A 23,174-nucleotide genomic window follows, 5' to 3' on the forward strand; every position below is an offset into this window, starting at 1 on the left:
TTGATAACAATATGGTCCACTGGTTTTGTTATAAAGTTATCTTAAACATCAAATGAATCATACAAAGGACTTTCAAGCCTGAACATCTACCAAGACAAAGACCAACACAGAACTCATTGTTATCTGGCATGGTGTCAGAAAGTAATTAAAGACACACTTTAAATGATTCTTAACTAATCAGTAACACTAGGAAAATTTCATAAATCAAATCATCTGTAATTAAGCAGATATAGCACTGTTTCTGGCAACTGATATGAAAGGAAAACCACCTGTTGCAGGGACGCTTATAGAATGATCAAAATTGATCATAAATAGATTCATGACTTTCCTCTGTATTTAGTGGCTGCTTTTTAAGTAGCATTTTGCAGCAAAAATATTTGTATCATCTTTCTGAAGGTATTTGTAAACAATTACATGTGAATAATAGTTTCAATGTACATTATCTACATTATGTACATATATAATGCACATATAACTGTTGTATGGAGAAAGTTTTTGGGTAAGCAATTGTTGTCCTTTGGATCCATTTGCAAAATAGTGTAAGTTGAGACAATTTCCTAAGCAAAGTAAATCAGAATTATTGATGCACTTGAACTCTTATCAACTGTAAATACAGAAATACTCCCTCTGCATACTAAACAGTAAAAATTGCCTCCTATATATTTCTTTAATCATATAAAAGTTATCAATAAAAGTTACATGACTGTTTGAAATATAGCAAATAAAGAACATTTTAAGGTGTATTAATACTTTGAAGTTACAAGACCAAATGACTGAAGAATCAATAGCGGTTAGCCATATTTTACATGTTGCACCTTAAAATATAATAATTTGACTATCTCAGCTACCTGTTACATGCCTCCGAAATACAGTTTATGCTCAAGCTTTACAATTCACTTTTTTACTTGTGGGCATTAATTAACATTTTCAATTGTTTGAATGGTTCTTTTTTAACACTGTCACAGCTTTTTTGAAACTATCAATTTTTTTGAAGTTTTAAAAAGGCACAACCTTCATTTTAAAGACCCTGACAATCATGTTTGTTGCTTAACTTAACAAATGTACGTTACTTCCCAGATCACATTGATTTTTTAAATTGATTTTTTTTATCCCGACAATCATGAAATCTATTAATACACAATGTGACAAATCCTACAGTCTCCAGTTATACTAAATGGAATACTGTTCTCAGTTCATATGAGACTGTAGAAAGTTCTAAAGGATCCGAGTTTCTTGTGGGAGATATATAATGTCATTTATCAATATCCTGTCACAGATAATGGGTATTACACAAGAAAATGATAGAAATCAATTCTCTCTGCAGAGGAAATTTACTCACTACAGACAAATGCCATGCCATATCAAAACAACTGAATAGCACACTAGGATACCAAGTAAAGCTCAAAATGACAATATTAGAAATACATGTAAATGGTCAATGCTTGCTCAGTGATTGAGATTACATGGAGTCACCCATATATTACCAATATGCTATTAAAATCAGAAATATTTATTAAGTCTGTTGAAGAATGACCCACTGAAATTTTGAAAATCATATAAAATAACCAATTCTCAAGATTTTAATCCTAATCAATGGTTGCTTCCCCACCCAAATAATTGAAAACAGAGTCAACTATTGGTATAATTTGTCGACTGACTTTGCCTTTTGAAATTATTACAGGATGATGACACATTTTATCAATTTATTATGATGACAAGTAGAAAAAAATAATATAGATTGTGTTGGAAATTGACTTAATTTTGTCGGTATGACAATCTTTGGCATGCTCCATGAGTGCCTCTATTTTCTCCTTCATCACTCCTAGGACATTTGGCATACTTTTCACAAAATTTGTATCAGGCAAGCTGATTGTTTCAGTCACACTTATGTAAAAGGATTTTTGTATTGGTAAATACCAACTTCCACAACTATTAGCCTATTTCATTCTTTTATTTTGGCTTATCTGTACAGCTGGAGTGAAATATCACATATCTGTTATGAGGACGAAGCTATGGCAAAAAGATGCTTTTATTAACAATATCAATATTTTCATATGATGAGAATCTAAACGATCTGCAGCCTTTGTCAAAACAATCAATACCAACCACAAAAAAGTGGGACTGTCCAAGATTACTTCAAGTTTTGAATATTAACTCTGCACTCGAATACATTTATCCTGCAACTAAGCTTTCTACTATACAAATAAAGGGTGTCAAATAATGCAAAGCTTCATTTCTCCACTTCATAATAACGTCTCCTGGTTACCTTTTCAGTTATGAGCAATGTCAAAAACAGGAAACAGGTAACAAGTTTAAGGGTCCCTTGCAGACCGCCACACTAAAAAGATTGCTGAAAAAAATAGACTATTTTGGACCAATTTTGCATGTTTATATAGAAAATGTGGTTGCAGGATAAAAACAATACATGAACGAAAAATATCATTATATTTATTTGTTCTTGCTTTAAAACAGTCAGATCAGCAGGGGAACCCTTGCCATCTGACTGTTTCTAAAGCTTGTCAAATAAATTTGATATTTTCTGGCAACATACATGTATTGTATACATGTATGTACTCTGTATCAATACTTTTTTCCCCATTTGATTCATATTATGTCTTATGCCAAAAATGACAATTAAACATTATCAAATAACTAACTAGACATCACTTTGTGATGGGTTATGATTAAAATATTGTATACCCTTCTTTTTCATAATTTTAAAACAGAATGAAATAAATCTTATTTGAATGAGGTACCAAATATATACACAGACATAAGTATTAGTGCTTACATAAATATCACTTAAATTTTCAGAGAATTTGGTTTGATCTTTTATTCTACAGTACCATACATTAGTTCTCTTTTATATAGACACGTGCAAAAAAGTAGAAAGAAACAAATAGATTTTCGTCATTTTACAAAATTATGCCCTGCATTTGATACTTACATTTTATTAATTGATAACTTACTGAATAAAAAGGGTCAATTTTTTCTGAAGTAGTGTATACTTGGTAAGAATTTGAGGTTGTCTCATCCTCACAAAACCTTACAGTGTTAAAAGATTGTTTTCAAGTTCCTCATTTCCTACTAGAAAGCTCCAAGAAAACTTTATTTTCCACAATCAATGTCTGCTTTCAATTAAACAGGAAAAGCGGAATGTAATATATAAAATTAAATAATGTAACCAAAATTGCACATGCCCAAGGTGAATGGCATGGAAATCCTGTCCATCTCACAGACTTCTTTTTATGAAATACTTAATTTTCTCTTGAAAATTTTAAATTTTCTGCTTTTGGGTATCTAGAGCAACCTATTAATTATACAAGTTTCAGATCCTATGATACAGTATACATGCAGTTACAAGGATCAGCCTTATATCTTAATGCACTTCCATAATTTATCCAGTACATTCTACATGTACAATAATGTAGTTTCAAGAACATGCGACATCTACATACATGTACATGTACATTTTAGGTAATGTACATGTATGATCTTTCAATGGTATATGTATACATATGAACATGTACATCTATGTAATTCTCATTTCCAGGAAAAAACTAATAAAAAAGGACTACATGTATTAATCTATTCTCTATAAGTGCAGGTACATTTAGATGTACATGTACATGTAAATGTATATGTATCAAAAAGTCAACATAGACATCTAAGCTTATTAAACAGTTTGTAATAACATGCTGAGTACTTTTCTCCTCATCAATCGTATAAAATATAATGATTCATGAAATGCACTTTTATAGTTCATTAAAGAGATGTATAAGCAAATGAAGACTACCACATGTGGCTGTAATAATTTAGATAGAAAAAAAAAAAAACAAATTATGGCATATTTGCATTTGTATGTTGCAAGCACCTGCTATTTTTGCCAGAGCTAACCCCATTTTAAGGAAGAGCACAGCTGGTGTGATGGAATTAGATTATTTTCAATTATAGTCTTCTGACACCTGCTGAGCAAATCAGTACTTTTGAATTTAGTTCACTCTATGCCATCTGCAGACCTAAAACCCTATTACCACTCATGTATTTATTAAAATGGCTGAGGCCAAAAAGCTTTGAATAAGAAAATAACACCTCTGCACAGCTAGGATATTGTATTTATTGAATAAATACTTTCTGTCCTATACACAAAAATAAGTACTAGTAGATCATATAAGGCTAACCAGGGATAAATATTAGCAGTTGACCAAGAGCCTATGGCTACCAGATTTTGAGCTGGGCTACCAAACTTTTGGGGAAAATTTAGTTGTACATACAGAATATATTAAACAAAAATATGGTCTGGGCTATCAGCTTATATTTTCTAATCTTTACCCCTGATAACATGTATGTAGTGAATCATGCAAGCTTCAGGTACCAATCAGACAAGAGGTGATTCATGTCAACCTAAGATAAATGACCAGGCTTCTATAAATTGTTGAAAAATACACAAGGTTGGTAAACAGGAAGTAGTAGTGTGACAGAGATGAAGTCCCATTCCACAATATGGGACCACATACTGAAGTTGTGTACCAAATATATAGTAGCTGAGAAAAATGTTACTAATATATTTTCCCATCTGCCAACTGCCCCACATTCTATAAGCTGATTTGCATAAGTGCAACCCTCACCAAAAACTATATACAAATGTAGAATGTGTATGAATTTGGAAATTTGCAAGAGTTACCGTTCTTGATTTGGTTTTATAGGAGATGAATGTATGGTTTTCTCAAGAAGGAAGGTTGTTATGTGAAAGAATAGCATATGTAGACTGAAAAGAAACATTGTTTGTTCAGTGGGTTTTTTTTTATCATGAATCACTTTAGCATGGGCAGTGTCTTAAGTCAATATGGATTGGCACTTAATTAAGTACCCGTCCATATCAGATTCAAACACTGCCTACAGTAGAGGTGAATCATGGTGTTGAAAAACCCACAGAACAATGCATCTTCAGTCAGATGCTACATTTTTATGTAATAATAGTCCTTTCTGCTTATGAGAATACCATATTTCCATCTCCGACAAACATCAGCCAAATCAAACCAATTCAAGAACTATAACTCTTCCAAAGTGCCAATTTCATACACAATCAATACAATTTTTATCTTGAAAGTTCAACATCCAAACAACAAATTACAAGTAAGACTGGTTATGTGGGCTGCAAGTGTTTATGAACTAGAAATAAAAGTGATTTCAGTGGCTTTGTGACAGGCATAAATCACCACCTGTCTGATTTTCATTAAGACTGGTACTTAAATGAATACTGTTCATACAATGCAGTACCTACCTTGCTAATTATCTGTTGGTTTTCTTCTAAATAATGTTTGACCTGGATACCAGAGGACAACAGAGCACTAAAACAAAATAATTAGAAATTTACATGTCAGATTCTTATGGAGAGAAAAAATCAGCTAATATCATAACAGGTTTTACAATGAAATTACATGTATAATGTTTAGATAAAGATTTGAAACATAAGTATGAAGTAACCAACTGGACAATTTACGTGACTGTGTTTATTTAAAAAAGAACTACCTAAACTTGATCAAATTTTCTAAACCTGGTCTTAAGGGAGAGTCTTCAAAAGTCTTGTTCACAGACGTGACCTTCATACATGTATTCATGTAATTCTGCCTGAAATTTACTTATACAGTGATCTTGTTCATACACCTGGTATGAACATGTACCGATAAGTCATATCAAATATATTAAAACCAAATATTTGTCCAAGAACTTTCATGAAGCAACCCTTTTCTGAATTAAAGTTCTAATTAGTTGTCAAAAAATGTTACCCTGCTTTATTTTTCAATTTCAATTTGAAAGTTATGCATGCACACATACTTTACAATGTGCATGTAACCCAAGTTACATGTACATGTTTAAGTAATAAAATGCTATGTACATAATTCTGATCACTAAGGCCAACAAAAATAATAGTCTTGTTTCCTGATACCAGCAAGATAGGTAGGGAAATTCTTAAAAAGTTACATTGAGTTAATGGGGAAATAATCTAGACTAAGTTGATAACTGCGCTTGAGCCAAAATTGCCATAAAATGTTTAGGGTAAGCACAAAAATTTCGGGTAGGCAGGGTAGCAGGAAACAGACATATTTTTTTTTGGTCTAATGGATGACCAAAATTAAACTCATGATTGAAAATCTGCTACTTACTCATTTTTCTTCAATCTGAGTTTCTGTTGCTGTCCATTGACCATTAACTGGAAGGTGACATGCTCCAAATGTTCATGAGTACCCTGATATAAATACACATATTCATACTGTACATGAACAGTTCACATTATCTCCAACAAAAGGACTAACATGTACATGTACACTATTACCAGAACAACATGGCTTCTTTATAATTACATGCATTATTTACATAATACAATATAAGCTTCTAATTTTCAAAGTTCATAGGTTAAAATTTGTTTGTGGAGATACATTTTTGTATGTTATGTATTAACATGTTAATCAATACAAAAAAATGTACCTACATGTACATATGTACAATGTATTACAATGAGTGCAAAAAGTACAAAAATGTACATGTACATTGAGTATGACCTTTATTACTTTAAAGCATACAGTGCATGCACATGGTTTTACCAATTATGGAGAAATGGCCAGTGCTCTAGAGCTTTACTAATTCTCTTATTTCCATCATAAGTTTGACATTATCTAAAATATACTTTCAATATTTAAGCATGCTTACATGGTGACTGATATGTTTCTCCCGGGTAGAAATACCAATTTGATCAGCTTTTTTATGGACTCGCTTAGGGAAGATTATCTCTGATGGTCTTGGACTATTATCCCAAAGATACTTGTTATATGGATGTTCTAGTAATTTAGCTATATCAGTTTCTACAACAAAATAATACATATACATGTAAATCATTTGACAATCTATGTAAATGAACATTAATACATTACTGTCAACATTATTTTCAAATTCCTCCACTCTCCACAATGGACATTATTTGAGTGGTGTCAGTCTCCACTTAACACAGTGGAGACACACTTAAAAATTTGTCTTGACAAATAGTTCAACTCTTATGTCTACAACTGACTACATACTAAAAATATGTTTAATGATTCATACATGTAGTTTCATTTTATCTCAGTTAAGTATAGAAAAATAATTGAAACGTACTAAAATGAAGCAATTTTATTTCAGTTTATACCTTTAGTGGAGACACAGTGCTAAATAGAAACTCCACTTTGGAGAATGGAGATGTAATCATGTCTGGTATATTATACATGTTTACTTTTTTCATTACAAAAGCAACATACAGATTTACAAACATCAACCACAATTCTTATAATATCAACAGTGTTACAAACTTAATTTTTGGTCAACATAGACCCATCAAAATTCTATGTAGACCGCAGTGTATATTTCAAAGGAAATTGAGCCAATTTCATCATAGACCTGTTTGATTTTACGTAGACTTGGTCCGTAGGTCTACTGCTTAATTCTTTCACTGTTGTCAATATATCAATTATGTTATGATGTGCAATGTACACGTAGTGCATACATGTATTTCTTATAATGTCTAAATTTTCAGTAGTTCCATCACAAAATAGTTGATAAGGCCAAGTCAACTTAAATGGTAGACCACAAATATATGGGGCAGGTGGGAGTAGGCCAAAAAAATAATATGTGTGTTTATGGTCACCCGACCGACCTTCATTTTACGCCCCGACCCCAACTTTTTTATTGGCAATTTTCTGAAATTGCGGAGATTCATGCCTTTTCCATCAATAGTACCGGTATTTATCGTATTAAACAACAATGGCGGCCTCCAGTGCCAGAATTTCCAGCATTTTGTTGCTAACTTTTAATTTACATAGTGTACCCATTTAAAAGCTGACAAAAATGTCATAGCTCTGTTTAGCAATTCAAGAAATTTCATTGTTATATTCAATGAATATTACGATAGTGACGATTTTCATTTGAAAAACAATGATTCATGTAAAGTATGGTTTCCAAATAATTTTGAGGTTACTCCTGCATTGTCAGTTGAAGAACTAGTGACATTTTTCAGTGTTAGACAGTTTACTTTTACCTGTTTGAAGAGCCTAATGAAGCTAAAATTGTTGGTTTTGACATACATGTAAATGTCAGTTATTTTGTGTAATTGCCTGTTGTATCCAAAACTGTCATATATAAAACCATTTAATAATGAAACAAATTACAATTTAAAAAGAAAACTAGCTGATAGACAAGCATGTACACCATTAAAAATGTCTTGTTTCTCTCTATGTAGCTTATTAGTCAAGAAACTACAATTGAACTCCCCCCTCCCCCACCCCTCAAAAAAACAAAAACAAAAAAACAACAAAACCAACAACAAAAAATCGACCTACCGACCCTATTTTTTTTCCCAGCAAGTGACAGTAAACACACAATTTTTTTTTTGGCCTAAATTCATTTTTTTTTATTCCTTACCAGATATTTGCTTGCCTAATTTTTGCTACTTGAAGTATAGATATGTTCTAAATCCATGGCTACACCAAGAAATGAAAGATTTGTGCGTTTTACATGTAGTACCTCAATACTAGAAACTGACATGAGAAAATCCTGATTTTCACCCCAATTTTTTTTATTTTTGACAATTTTTTAAGGACGGAAGGGGATGAAAATCTACAAATTAATTTTATTTGGCCTTATCATGTAAAATGAACCATTTAGGAGTTAAATCTTTTATTAATTACTAAGAAGTATTGTGTCACAAAGTAGAGAACAGTCACAACTGCAACAGCTTTGTTATTAAATCTCTCTTTAAATTGACACCTGTCTTAGAACTCACAACCTGGGAACAACAGATCAAAGCACAGTAGGGGACAAGGTAAACCCAGCAGGAAGTCAGCTGGTTGACTGCGACAGGAAATCAAATCATAAATTTAATTTTTTGATATGGCATAGGCACAAATATTTCATGATTCTTTTCAGTAAATTTCTGTATATTTTTTTTTCTTTTTTTATAAAAGAATAAAATTGTAAAATGTTTTGTATTGATCAAAATTAAAAATAAAACAAACAAGAATCCAACCTACAATGTACAATTACATTAACATGAATATTGTGGGGTCAATAAACTCCTGTAATATACATGTGCAAATGTGTAAATACAATGTAAATATTCATTACTGTAACATTAGTACTGTTTTAGCAGTCATTACAACCAAACAGTTACAAAACAAAAGAGAATTGTATACACTGTAAGTGTAACCTTGGTAAATTGTTGTTAGTGTTTTAAGTTCATTTGAATACACAATATACCAAAATGCACTACTTAGTAAGAAAAAAACATACTTTGTTTAATATAGGTATAGTAAAGATAATAAGGTTCATTCATGTGTTTTGCTAACATCATGATTTTTTCAGGTAATTAACACAACATGTTAATGATGACTTTACCAGAGAAAATTTCAAAGGGAAATTGTATGCTCAGTAGCATATAAAGTTTTAATGCAGACCAGATTTATCAAGTTACATCTTAGGCAAGTTTCTGAGAACAAAAAGAAATATAAACATTTTTTGTAAAGAACTTTGGTTACTTTGTATTTTTGATATTAGGACAACATGTACATAAAAGATATTAGGACTACATGTACATAAAATGTAGGTCCTTAACTGCTTTCTTGACTCTGCAGTGTTCTAGGATTCCTATTTCCCTGTTACCCGGAGCAAATGAAATTTGGGTCAGGGAAAGTTATGCACTTAGTTACACTTTCCTGTGGCAAGTTGAAAACTTCATATGCTGTAAGGATTTGTTTTGTGAGGAAAGCAGTCATTGACTGTGGGAAAGTTGATTTTATATGGATTTTTTCTGAGGAAACCTCAATTTCTGAAAAATCCTAGAACACTGCTCTGACATAGGGTGAACTCACCATGGTTATACTACATGTACATGTATCTTGTGACAATGATTTTAGTCTTGATGACAAAAATATAATGGATTAAATACATGTACTATATACACAATGTATGTACAGTATATGTGCAAATGTACATGTAGCATAAATGTCCATAAAACAAGAAAACAAGATTTTCAATAGTCATTTTTGCAGATCCATGATTATCTGTTACCCATCAAAATACACTTACACAATTACCTTAATACCTGAAAAAAAATCAAGAAATAATGTGTGTAATGGCGTGACTGATAGATTTAAAGCTCAGTTCCTCCAGAAATGGCTCTTTGTGAGTTGAGACTACATGCATATTTATTTGACGTGGTCACACAGGTTTATGTTTACCTGAAAAAATCATGATGTTCTCTAAACCAATGAAACGCCTTAGTGTCATACTGTAGACATATTTAAAACAAAAGCAAGAGAAAATTTATTGTCACTATTACATTTGTAAGTACAAATGTATATTTCCAGAAATGGTGGCACTCTCTAGGAGAAGAGAACAAAATATACATGTTTACTTGGAAAAAACAGGTTCTTATACTCATTTAAGGTCAAAGATCAGGTTATCTTTCACTTGTATGAGAAATTCTTGGTCTTTTCACTGGTTGCGCTACACTCCACTTGTGAGAAAGACTTGAATTTCTCAAACTCTATCACAAACTACTTTATTCTGCTCTTGTAGTTGTACAAGTTGTACAATGTACCCCTGCATTTGATTGTTGAATGTTGAGTATACTTATGTTTCAATACGGTCTTTAAAATTTTCACATTTGTGAACTCACCTTGCCTTGTAAGTTATAGAGTTCACACAGTACACAACTTTGTTAGAGCAATAAATGTCAATCCAAACAATGAGCCAAAATGACATCTAAAAATGTAAAGATGTAGTTTCTTTTCTATAAATTGTCAGTGTGAGTTGCTATTTTTTTTATTAATTCTGAAAATCAAAATCAAACAATATACAACTGTACACTGTGTAGGATAAATACATACATTTTTATGCAACTACATTGATGTTAAAATACATCGCCTCTTCACGACTTCAGGGACTTAATATACATGTACTACAATGTAACTGAGTATACTGGCAGCTATGGTTAGTTTTACTGCATATTTCGAAAATAAATAAAACAAATCGAAATAAATAATTAATGAGATTCAAAGATGAGTCATTCTGTTGTAAAGAATCAAGCCTTTGAAGTTTCTCACGTGTATTGATTTTTTTCTTTTTGTCATGATACTTTGTCCCACCATCATAAACTTACCAGAATTAGCTGATGAAATCCAAACAAATACACATATTCCGAAGTAAAAGGGGTTGTAAATTCCCATTTCTGTTACATTGTGGCAGCTATTTCAATTTAATTATTTCCATAGAAAGCATCTTTTGCGAACACCTTGTTTCATCAATCCATTTTCAAAACAAGCGTTTGTTTGCTACTGATTCAAGGGGAGTAACTCTGTGCATAATCTAAAATCAAAGTACTGAAAAATCTGACCTGCGCTGTCAAGGATTTTTTTCAACGCAGTCTGTATAGTTTCGCTTTTTACCTTTTGACCTTAAGGACTCTCTTCTATGAAATCGCAAGTCACCTGATCGCAATTCTGTTTCCCAATTGATCAAATACTGATAATTTCGTGGCGTTAAAAAAACTGTATCGAAAATTTAAACTTGCGTGTTATGTGTTATTTTCTTGATAGAAATGTAGAAACTTGGTAGAATTTTACTTCGTCGGCTATTTTTTTTAAGATAATACTTGTTTTATAGTAAACTGCTATAAAAATCCTCTGAGCTGATGATTTTTTTTCTGTTTCAAACCTTATTCAACCCGTATAGTGAATATGTCAATTAAACCAATGAACTTTCGAGTACTTGAAAAACCCTTATTCAAAAGAAGGCATGGCATAATTAACATTTTTGTAAAACATTATATAGAACTATCCGAATCCCTAAATATAGTCCAGTTGTTATCGTAATTATAAAGGAATATATTGCCAAGCTTTCAAAGAAACAGCAAAGATATAAAAACACACAAAAAGTAATTTAAGCTAGAATATTTCTTTGTTATTTACTTCAATCATTTAACTCCTTGCTTCAATTAGTGACCACCTTGTCCGTCAATCAGTCAAAAGCCCATACAATGTCATGTTTATTGACGGTTACCTGAATTCTCCTGTGTCACTTTGACTTGCTTTCCATTTCTATCTAACACTCTGAGACTAGATAAAGGTAGCGTAATCTTATTGTTTTTGAAGTCGTCAATTACTGCTTTCCATGTGATTTTTAGTCTGTCATGTTCTTCTTTGTAAGTTGTTGATCTAAAATTTGATATTACTGGTCCCTCTTAACTACTGGCATAATTACATCGGGGAAATGGCGCCAAGATCCAACACTAAAAGGTGCTCTTGAATACTGTGACGTTGCTAGTTTTCTTTCTGCTTTATGACGTCAGTTAGCTCAAATTTCAAATATGATGGACAAAGTCGAAGAGAACGGAAATTCTAATAACATTGTTGCACTGAACATTGCGAGGGAAATGGTTGCAAGAAATCCTGAGAGTAACACATCTGAAGATGTAGAAGGTATGTCAACGTGCTTTGGAAACATTCAAATAAACAAAAACACAACAACTGAAAGGAATATACAAGATCCAAATTTTGCTCGAAGTGACACAAGTTGTGAAAGCAGAGAAAGTGGGCTGTCTTTTACTGGAAATCCTGAAAATTGTGAACAATTTGTCGAAGTCAACAGATTTCAATCCAACGAAACTCCAATGTCACCGTTCTATAACAGGGCTCCACCTTACTTTATTTACAACGGCCAAATGTACAGTTCTTTTTCATATTATCCATATCCATCTCAAACATCGCTTTCAGCATATTCATATGCAGATGGACAATGCCAAAACGTCCCATACTTTCAAATAAACTCAGGCAACCAAGTGTATAATCAGCCAACAAATACAAAACCGCCATTTCAACCTTTAAATGGTACAGACAATCGTGATGAAAGTGCAGACGGAGAAGAGAAACAGTTGGGTGAGTGTCAACCTAATGTCATTGGCACAACAGATCTTCAGAATACAGTAAAAGGTGCATTGCAAAAACAGTTGCAGCTTGGGGACCACCAAGACAGCAATCGAATAAATGTAAGCCCTAGAGAGGAAGCACAGGAGGAAGGGGCAACAAATTTTATTCCTACGCAAATTTATTACAATAAACGACATTATCACCAAGCACCCCAAACAGAGTATCTGTTACAACACACGCAAGTAAACGAACAATCTCACAACATTCGACAACCTTCAATTGACTATCACCAATACCATGAAAATGTGCTACAAATGTTTCATCAGCAAGCTGCAGATAAGAAGAAATTTCAGTATCCCGCGATCTATGTTTCTACTACTGGACTTATCACAGTACTGATGAAACATGATGTTTCAGTAGAAACAACCGTTGAACAGGCTATTCGTTTAGTCAGTCACCAACAAAAACTTGTAGGTGCTATAAATAACAGAGGAAATGCTAGTTACTTGTACCACCCAGCAGCTCATGTAATGCAAGATTCTACGACTACTGAAACAGATATATTTCTCGGAAGGAAAGTCAAGATGACAACAGACTACATCAGTTTCGCAAACAATTTTAAATGCTACAAGTTTGACTACAACAAAATAGATGAATCATCTCCCGACTTCTCAGACCTGTCGAAAGACCAGTCTGTTAATTTTCTATTCACAGAGAACCAATCAAATCCAGATATTCTGAATCAGTGTACTGATATAATTTCTAGAGCGGAATATGAAAAGAATGCCGATAAAGGAGGAATGTGCATAAGAATCAACGGTTTCAAAATCATTCAAACCAACAAAGGTGACGTCATAGTCAAGACAAGGAACAAATTTCTTCGCATGTCGCCAACAACATCCATCTTACGCCTTGGAACGAATTTTGTCCAAATGGATATTGAAATGAACTGGAACGTTAGAATAAGGAGGGGAGCACATACGGTCAATGCAAGTCATCTTGGGATCGTCGTGTCAAACGGTAAAGTGGAGGCCGCTTTTGATGAAAGTCACAGAGTACATGCGTGTGTGCTACCAAGCCGTCGTCCACTTCTAATTGGAGGAGATACGAAAAGACGATGTAGTAGAGATAAATCAAGTGACAGAGACAGTCCATAGAAAATGAAACGTATTCTCATACATATAAAGTCATTAACAATAGCACAATACATTTTCTCTATATTTAGACTGTGATTATGCACATATACACGCGTACATGTACATCTCAAGACATGACACGAATAAAATATACAGAACACACTGTTCAAATAGAAATTAACCGACTATATAATTAGACTTGAATTCATAGGAGGATCCGGCGCGTACGCCCCACCCTAAAACTTGAGAAATTTTTTTTTTCGTGCATGCACGAAATCTTGGTTTTTCACACATTCTATATAATCCAAAAAAAATATTCTAGCCTACCTTTGCTAGTCCTTTGATTCTATTCACGCCACCTGAACTAAAACTATGAATGCGGCGCCCCAGATATAAACGACATTGTTTATTCATTAAAGCTAGCTTAATTAACGGATGTCGGGGAAATGAAATCAGGGAAAACCGCTGATAGAACGCAATTCAAATGCTGGAGTACAAGAGCAAAATAAAGTAGTCTGCAATAGACAATCTCCTATGCAGAGGGTATATTCGCTATTGAAAAGCTTTGCAGCCTATAAGCAAGCAGAGTGAAGAGGTTATAGGTCTGCGTCTTAGGCGTTTGTTTTTAAATTATAAAAAATCTTAATAAAAGCCTTCGTACTTATCTTTCTAAGAATCAGGCAAAATGTACATCAGGTGTGGCACATAAAGAAAAGATAGGCAGAGATTTTATTGCATCATCCAAGTATTTATACTTAAGATATTGATATGTCATTTAGTTGAAATGCATTTCGGAAAAATTGCAGGGAAATTTTCCCGTATTTTTTCCTTATACAAGCATTTAGAAAATATCTTCGTCATTGATGCTTCAGGATAAATTTATGTAGCTTTTCTGTTTGTTTTCTAGATGTTTTAAATATATTTGAAGCAAAGGAACCAAATGGAGAAAAATGACGTGTCACCAATTGCCTGATTCTTACACAGAATGGTACTTAAAAATATGTAGGTGCATGTGTGCCATTTTGGAGTAAAGGCGGGGTTTTTGTCCTTTTTGCCATATATGAAAATTATACTTGCCAACCAATTAAACGCAAATGAAATAAATTGATGACCACTCACCATGTAAGACGAAAAGCGATTTTACGAAAGGTATCAGCATGTGAGTCTGCAGTCGGTTGGTATAGAGTTCAGTACTCGTATTTCTTTTTTTATAACTTTATAATTACACTGTACATTATCTCACTAAAATCACTTTTCACATGTAAAAATCTAAATATGACCATAGAGAACAGAGAAATAGGTTGAATCACTAAAGTACAGGCTGAAGGAGAATGGAATATGTAGAAACAGTTTAATGTGTAAAATGATTTTCACCAAAAAATGCTTGTGCATCGCTCCACTCAGCTCTTAATAATTCCTCTTCCGAAATCCTGGATTCTCCCTGTGGAGCTGCGTACACATTTTCCCCTTTATTTTAATAATTAGATATAACCCCTAAGACTTTGTCAAAAAAAGAACATCCTTATTTTTTTCTATAATTTTGCCCTTGTTTTTCACAAAATTCTGCTTGAAATCCTGTTCGTTTTATTTCATTCTCGGCTTTCTTTTTTTTTTTTTTTTTTTTTTTTTGTTTTTTGTGTTTTTTTGTGTTTTTTTTTTGTGTTTTGTTTTGTTGTTGTCTTTTTCCTATACCTCCAGTAATTCGGTATAACACGCGGAAATGTACTCATATTTAATCTTGTCGGGGCGGAAGAGCTCTATTAAAAGTTCAAGTCAATCAGAGACGAAACATTGAAGGGACGAAGTTACACAGACCAAAAGGTATTTATAAACTGTAAGCCGAAACAAAATGAATCGAAACGAAACGAATGAAATCAAAACTAAATTAATGAATTCGAAACTAAATGAAACAATTCGAAAAGGAAAGAAACAAAATGAAATCAATATCTTAAAATCAATTAATAAAAAAAAAAAAATAATAATAATAATATGATAATAATAGAATTGAATGTACAGAGTTGCATGCATGTTTGTTTTGTTTGTTTGTTGGGATTCAACGCCCGAGCAGCAATATTTCAGCTATATTCAGGCGATGAACATAAAGTGGATGATAAAATGAACATGAAATGATGATGAAATGAAAAATGGGACACAAGGATAATGGGGTCGACAAATTTTGATTGGCACTGGAAATAGGGAGAGGTGGGTAGGGTCGGGCAGTTTAGCCTCCTGTGGCGGACCCCTATGGTTCCTACTCCAGGAGAATATCACAGAAGGGTTTTTTAATGTGCGAGGAATGTGGCATCTTTCCCAACACGGTGCACCACTATGATTTGCGATCAGGTTTTCCGTATTGTGGCCTGACAACCCCAGCATGTAACACGCCAGGGGTACCCCATTCCACCACCTGGGGTACACAACCCAGTTGCTCTGTGGGCAGAGCGCCCTAGCCCCCGGCTAGGGTTCTGAGCACTATTTAGTCGACTTTTACGACAAGCTTAGCGCTGCTACAGGCCTATTCGTTTGACACCCGGACATGTAAAGCCCAATATAAACGCTCTTTTGTATATAAATGATAATATTTACATGTATCCACAAACTCACGTAATCATTTTGGCTGGCGACAGCACATATTGTTTTTCAATACACTCTTGTTGGTAATCCTCACAGCAGTTGTAGAATGAAAAAAATCACACCTCCCCATATGCGCTTTCCTTAACTGTGGTAGTCTTCTCACACTTTGTGGTAGTGATTTCAGGAATAATTCAGAATTTCTAATAAATATATTTTAGGAGATTATAAAGACAATAAAATTTAAAATAAAAAATGGAATGAAAATGTATTTCAAATTGAATTAATAAATACTAGTAGAAAAGTGTAAATAGAATATCAATCCTTGCCCCAAGCGCAACAGTGCGAGACATCAACATTATCCTCACTTGAGATGGAAAAAAAGAAGATTTTTAACATGTGAGCTTCAAAGAAGCACATAGTTTCTGCGAGCATGTTAAAATCCAAATTTGACCACAAAGGGTGGAAAATACTTTAAATCACTGAAGTACATGATAAAGGAGAATGGAATATGAAGAAAGAATATAAAGTGTAAAATGGCGGAAAAGTTTAAGCATGAAATCTAAATGATTTTCGGCAAATATTTCATAAAAAATGTTCATGCCTCGCTTCTCTCAGCCCTTCACAATTCCTATCCCGAAATCCTGGATTCACCCCTGTGGAGCTGCGCTGCGTACACATTGTTTTCTTTATCATTGGATATGAGCTCATATTGTCAAAAAGCGCATCCTTATTTTTTGTATATATCATTTTGCCTCAACTTATGCCCTTGCTTTTCGCAAAATGTTGTTAGAAAGCCTGTTTGTTTGTTTTCATTTTCTTACTAATCGCATATTTCGCCTTCCTTAACGGCTGTCGTTTTTATTTTTTTTTGTTTTGTTTTGTCTTTTGTTTTTTTTTTTTTGCTATTTTTCTGTTTTGTTTTTGTTTTTGTTTTTCGTCATTTTTTTTCAATTTTCTTATGCCTCCAGTAATTCGGCATAACGCACGGAAATGTACTCATATTTAATCTTGTCGGGTCGGAAGAGCTGTAAAGTTCAAGTCGAAGAGGTATGAAACGTTGAAGGGGCGAAGTTACACAGATCCAATGGTATCTATAAACTGTAAGCCGAAACAAAACGAATCAAAACTAAAATAATGAATTCGAAGCTAAATGAAACAATTCGAAAAGGAAAGAAACAAATTGAAATTAATATCTGCATCTTAAAATCAATTAATGATAAATTAAAAATATTAATAATAATAATAAGAGAACTGAATGTACAGAGTTGCATGCATGTAAAGCCCAATATAAACGCTCTTTTGTATATAAATGATATTATTTACATGTATCCACAAACTCACGTAATCATTTTGGATGGCGACCACATATATGCACGCTTGTTGGTAATCCTCACAACAGCTGTAGAATAATAAAAATCACACCTCCCCTATGTGCCCTTCCCTTAACTGTGGCAGTTTGTTTCTGATTGTCTGATAATTTACTAAACAAAGCACCCGGTTGTTAGCTTTTGAAAGCCATCCCTGATTTGTTTTAAAGAGAAAACTCGGTAATAGTTTTTCAATATGTCACCATGGTTATATTGTTTTAACAGCAATGTTTGTTATCTACTTATAAATTATCTTGATCTTTAAGCTTATTCTTGGTATATCTTATTTTTGGTAGTGAACAATCGTGCCGTAAATGACTTGTGTATTCCGACATAACGGGTCATATCATACAAAATTTTGGGGTCTTATTTCAAGGACATGTATGAAGCCTGGGCCTAAAATTTAGTAAAGGAGCTATATTTTCTCAAGCTTGGCATCATAGCTGCACATACGACAGTGTATTTTTTATATATCTATGGTGTTTGTTTACAGTCATACTAAGTATTATTTATCAAATTGTAATAAAAATTATTTTATAGTCATTATTGATAATGTAGCGACTGTAAACTTATAGATCAAGACTTATTTTCCACGGGAAAATTGTCAGGATGATGAAACGTTAAGCCTTTCTAAATCAAAAAGTCTGAAGGAATTCCCAGGTATTGGAAAATCCCGAAAAGCCAACACTTGCAATCACAACTACTCGGCCATTTCCGCTATACTAAAGAATTTTTCTTTTGTGTAACTAGAAAGTCTGAGGTGTTTCGATTGCAAAGACCTGGTGCTCTCTTTTTACGTTACCTTCCCCAATCCGAAGAAACGTTCAATAGGAACTACTCGGTCATTTCCGCTACCCTAAAAAATAACATCGGATGCAGAAAGGAGAATTTATTCTTGAAAAAAAATTGCCGGAATCGTAGTCATACGCGACTCAAAGTAGTTCTATCCACCAGGTGACGCTGAACAAATTGGTTAGATATCACAAGAAATAAAGAACAATAACTATGTCGAGAATTCTGGCGCGAATCGAGGAGCTAGGTAAAGAAGTAATGGTAAAATTTTCAACCAGTAATACTATAATTTTAGAATCCGGACAAATTATTCCGCCTAGTGCCTCCGAGGTTTTTTTCGGTGTAACTAGAAAAGCTGAGGAGTTCCGATTGTTGAAACGTTATTTAATTAAAAATTAGGATCCTTAATTTTTATCCAGTCGCTGTGCACTATTGGCGACTTCCGTTTTCCTTGACAGGTCAGAAGCTATCAATAAAAAAAATATATAAAATATATAAACATTTTTTTTCTAAATTACATATATTATTTTTCGATACAAATGCGGAATAATTAAATTATTTAAGATAATTTCATGTTTGTTTTTATTTCATTTCATAAGCGGCAATCTCATATAGGAGAGTTCTTCCTGATGTTATCACTTACCTGTGATTTTGTTTTGGTTGGCAAAAAATCCATTGAGTTGCATTGGGCATCAACTTTAAATTATCATATCTTTTTCGTTTTAAGATAATTGAAAAATTCTTTGGGTTCCCTACACTGCCAATAAAACTCTTTTTATCCATGGATTTTCTTCAAGAAATATTCAGTAATCAGACTATATGAGCATAAAATTTTAAAAACAATTTTATATGAAAATAGAGGTTTACATATAAATATCGTTTCAAATTTATTCTTCAAGTGAGTTATGAATTCACATACACAATATGAATTATTTTATGTAAATGAAACATTTTACAGAGCCAAAATTATATATAAAATAAGAAAGACATAAAGTTTTGAAAATTAGGATTCTAATCATGAAAATTGTTAATTGTTTATTTAGTTGTTTATATAGCATTCTTAGATAGTAAACAGGCATTTGATTCAGTATGGAGGGTGGGGTTAATGTACAAACTGTATAATTTAGGGATAACAGAAACGTTGTGGTGTATAATTAATGATATGCATTCTGATACGTATAGCGCTGTTGTTGCTAAGTCCTGTTCATATTTCTTTCCTATGTCGCAAGGGGTAAGACAAGGGGGGTGTTATCATGTTTGCTTTACTTAGTCTTTATTAATAAAATGCTAACTAACTTAGAAGATTTTAATAATAGCACAGGTGTTTATCATGTTGTTAGTTGTTGCCCTGCACTAGCTGATGACATTTTCTTGAATTGCCTTGTCTCCTTTGGGGTTACAGAAAATGCTTGATGTGTGCTCGCAGTATGCTCATAAATGGAGATTTCACTTCAATGCTTCGCCTGAATATAGCGTTAAACCCCAACAACCAATCAATCAATCAATCACTTCAATGCTGATAAATCAGCAGTTCTACAGTTCATCGCTAACTCTCGTAACAAAAAAACTATTTTATCCGTGGAAGATAAGCCATGAGTTAGTTCCAATACAAGATGACTATATTCACCTAGGTGTGTAAATGAACTATGAGTTTAAATCCTTAGAACGCACTTCGAATGCCTGCAGGAAAGAGCGTAATGCATTCTTTGCGTTGAACTTCATTCCAAGTTCATTACCCCGAATGTTCTTGTACGTTTGTATAAAACATTATAGTGCTACCATCTACCCTATACGGATGTGAAGTATTGACTAACCTAAAAACTGCGGAAAAACAATGCTTGAATGTTTTCAACATTTTATTGCAAAACAAATACTTAACTTAAAAATTAGAACTAGATCGGACATGTGCGAAAGTATGCTAGGACTCAAATTAGCACCGCATTGGAAACAAGCAGAAACACAGTATGATATGATATGACATATCATATACTACTGTAACATATAGTGACTAATTATAACAATACTGTAAAATTTCAACAAAATCCGCTGAGTCCCACATATCTAATGTGTTTGAATTTTCTCTGACCTGTAGATCAACTTTTTGAATCCATACAAATTGTTTACAATTTTTTTTCTTTGTGTTTCTTCATGTTCATCGATAGCACTTTTGATTGGCTCAATATGTGTAGATATGCATTTTTGGACCTGGTCTTCAAAAAGTGGGGTTAGAGTCTCACCAATTTTTTTTTCTGCTAGTAGAGGAATTATCGAGGAGTCCACAAAGCATGACGGACGGAAGATCACACGCACGGGCAGACGCAAGGACACCATTCCGTACTTCTATGTTCCCTTCCGCGTTGCGTTGAGGACAAACATAGTTTGGTCTTGCTACAGTGTAGGCTACATCGCGTGATTTTAGGGGCTGATCCGGAATTTCAACTAAGGGACTTAAAGTAGTTTTTGTCCGAGTTGAACGATCGGGGCGCACAGAAAATGGTGGTAAATTTAAAGAGCGAAAACCTCGAATACGAATAGTGAAACTATTGAAAAATTGAGTTAAACAAGCGGAAAACCAAAATGTTGATTGTCAGAAATTTTAAAAATCCAAACTTTCTACGGTAAAAAAGATCATACCCTTTTTAAGCTAAAGGTGAGAATGTCCTTTCTTATAATCTTATAAGTTATAATCTTTGTTTTTTTGTTTTGTTTTTTGTTTTTGTTTATTTTGTGTTATAGCTATATGTTCAGTTCTTAAAAGTATTTTGTTAGAAATAAAGGATATTTGTTAAATATATTTTTTACCAATTTAAAAAAAACAAGTTAACTCGCAGCTTTTTATCGAAGCGTATGCTTTTTTCCTTCATCCTATACACTTCACCCTTAAGATTTTGACAAATTTTATAAAAGCAAAGAGACCATGACGATATCGATTAACAGAATATTGATAACCATTTTCGTCCAAATTATGAAAACAACTACAAATATCACAACATATGTACAACAAAAGAACAAAAGTAGCAACTTGAACCCAGACTCTTCACTTAGAGAGCTTAAAATCAAATGGGTTCGTTTTTAAATCTCAAAAACAAGTGATTACGCAGTGCAATTTTTGTCTGCTTGGTTTTTCCTAGATATTTCCCTTGGACCTGATATGTCATATATCGCAAAATATTGGCGGACTAATTGTCGAGATGGCATTTATCAGATGAATTTTCAAACGCGAAAGTTATTTTATGACGCAGTTTCAGTAGAACTACAATTTAAGAGTGCAGACGCTAAGCTTTTTGAGTTTTCTCATATCTTGTAGTTAGTCAGTGCTTTTAAAGTCGTTGTCATATCATTATTCTTTAATTTTAATAATATCAGACTCTGAATATAAACAGTTAAAGAAAGATGTAGGAGCATCGTCTAGAGCAGCTTATGCTTCAGGATCTAGGAAAAATCTTTTAGTTCAGATGAGACGTTTTTATTGGTTTGCTTATATTTCAACTTAACGTTTGTTCTTGTTAGTTTGAATACTATTTGTTGCTGTGCGCAGATTTAAGCCGTTCTTTTAAATCAGTCGAGTCGGTTAAAAATTACATTCATGGAGTGAAAGTTAGGCATCAATACTTGGATTATCCATTTCCGCATTTTGATAATTTTGCTTTTAAAATTATTGTAAAAGTCCTCTACAGGGTGTCGCTATTCCAACATTTGATAAATATATATCCTGGATAATCCTACATGCAGAGAACAATGGATGTTGTTTTAGTAGGTTTTGTTGTTTTAGTAATTATTGCCTAATTAATTTTACAGGTAAATTTGGGATTCAACATTGGATTTAAACATTTTATTAGCAAAATTATAATGTGTTTTAGAGAAATGTGGGGCTATTTTTGCCAAATTTATAACTTTTTTCACGGTAATAAACATATAAAATATAGACTTAAAATGTTGAAATATTGGAAAGAAGATAGAGACTGAAAATTAAATTCAGCTAATTAATAAACAAACGTCCATGCCTGCACCTTGCTCCAGTACTAAGCCGATGGTAAACGTGTCCCAAGAAAACGCAAATACCGAGAGATCGACTCCAGACTGACAACACTAAAGATTCGTCTACAGAACCAGGAACTCACATCAGTCGTTTGCTTACGCTACTTCTCATCTTTTGCATCTAGAGTAGACTTGTGAACTTTTGATTAGTGCTTGAGCTGTTGTGCTTTGTATGTTTTATTTATGCATTTATTGTATGATTCTTTTAAACAAATCATGTGTACTTTAACTTTATTTACTGCTTTTTCATTTATTTACAATGTTATCAGTGCTTGAATATTATGTACTTATAAAGTGTGTATTATCAATGACTT

General features: G+C 33.1%; 2 protein-coding genes across 5 annotated transcripts in view; one reads left to right on the forward strand and one right to left on the reverse strand.

Moving 5' to 3' along the window:
• Positions 1 to 11,362, reverse strand: part of LOC148603309 (disintegrin and metalloproteinase domain-containing protein 22-like) — a 48,641-nt gene extending 37,279 nt beyond the window's left edge. For all 4 annotated transcript variants that reach the window (XM_088554068.1, XM_088554067.1, XM_088554066.1 and 1 more), the window contains exons 1-4: positions 11,189 to 11,362; positions 6,712 to 6,863; positions 6,168 to 6,250; positions 5,285 to 5,351 (exon numbers count right to left, since the gene is read on the reverse strand). In XM_088554068.1, the coding sequence (XP_088410194.1) occupies positions 5,285 to 5,351; positions 6,168 to 6,250; positions 6,712 to 6,863; positions 11,189 to 11,255 (369 nt within the window). In that variant the 5' untranslated portion in view covers positions 11,256 to 11,362. The remainder of the gene's footprint in view (positions 1 to 5,284; positions 5,352 to 6,167; positions 6,251 to 6,711; positions 6,864 to 11,188) is intronic.
• Positions 11,363 to 12,373: 1,011 nt separating this feature from the next.
• Positions 12,374 to 14,252, forward strand: LOC148603310 (uncharacterized). Its single transcript, XM_088553322.1, has one exon. It carries the CDS (start codon positions 12,395 to 12,397, stop codon positions 14,108 to 14,110), a length of 1,716 nt encoding a protein of 571 aa, XP_088409448.1. The 5' UTR covers positions 12,374 to 12,394; the 3' UTR covers positions 14,111 to 14,252.
• The last annotated feature ends 8,922 nt before the right edge of the window (positions 14,253 to 23,174 follow it).

This window comes from Perna viridis, chromosome 11 (genome assembly GCF_037379345.1).
Source record: "Perna viridis isolate PV_CMFRI_1.1 ecotype Kerala chromosome 11, ASM3737934v1, whole genome shotgun sequence".
In the NCBI taxonomy this organism is placed as follows: Eukaryota; Metazoa; Mollusca; class Bivalvia; order Mytilida; family Mytilidae; genus Perna; species Perna viridis.

What these genes read in the sequence shown, in the direction of transcription:
- LOC148603310 (XM_088553322.1), top strand. Translation starts at nt 12,395, where the DNA reads ATGATGGACAAAGTCGAAGAGAACGGAAATTCTAATAACATTGTTGCA.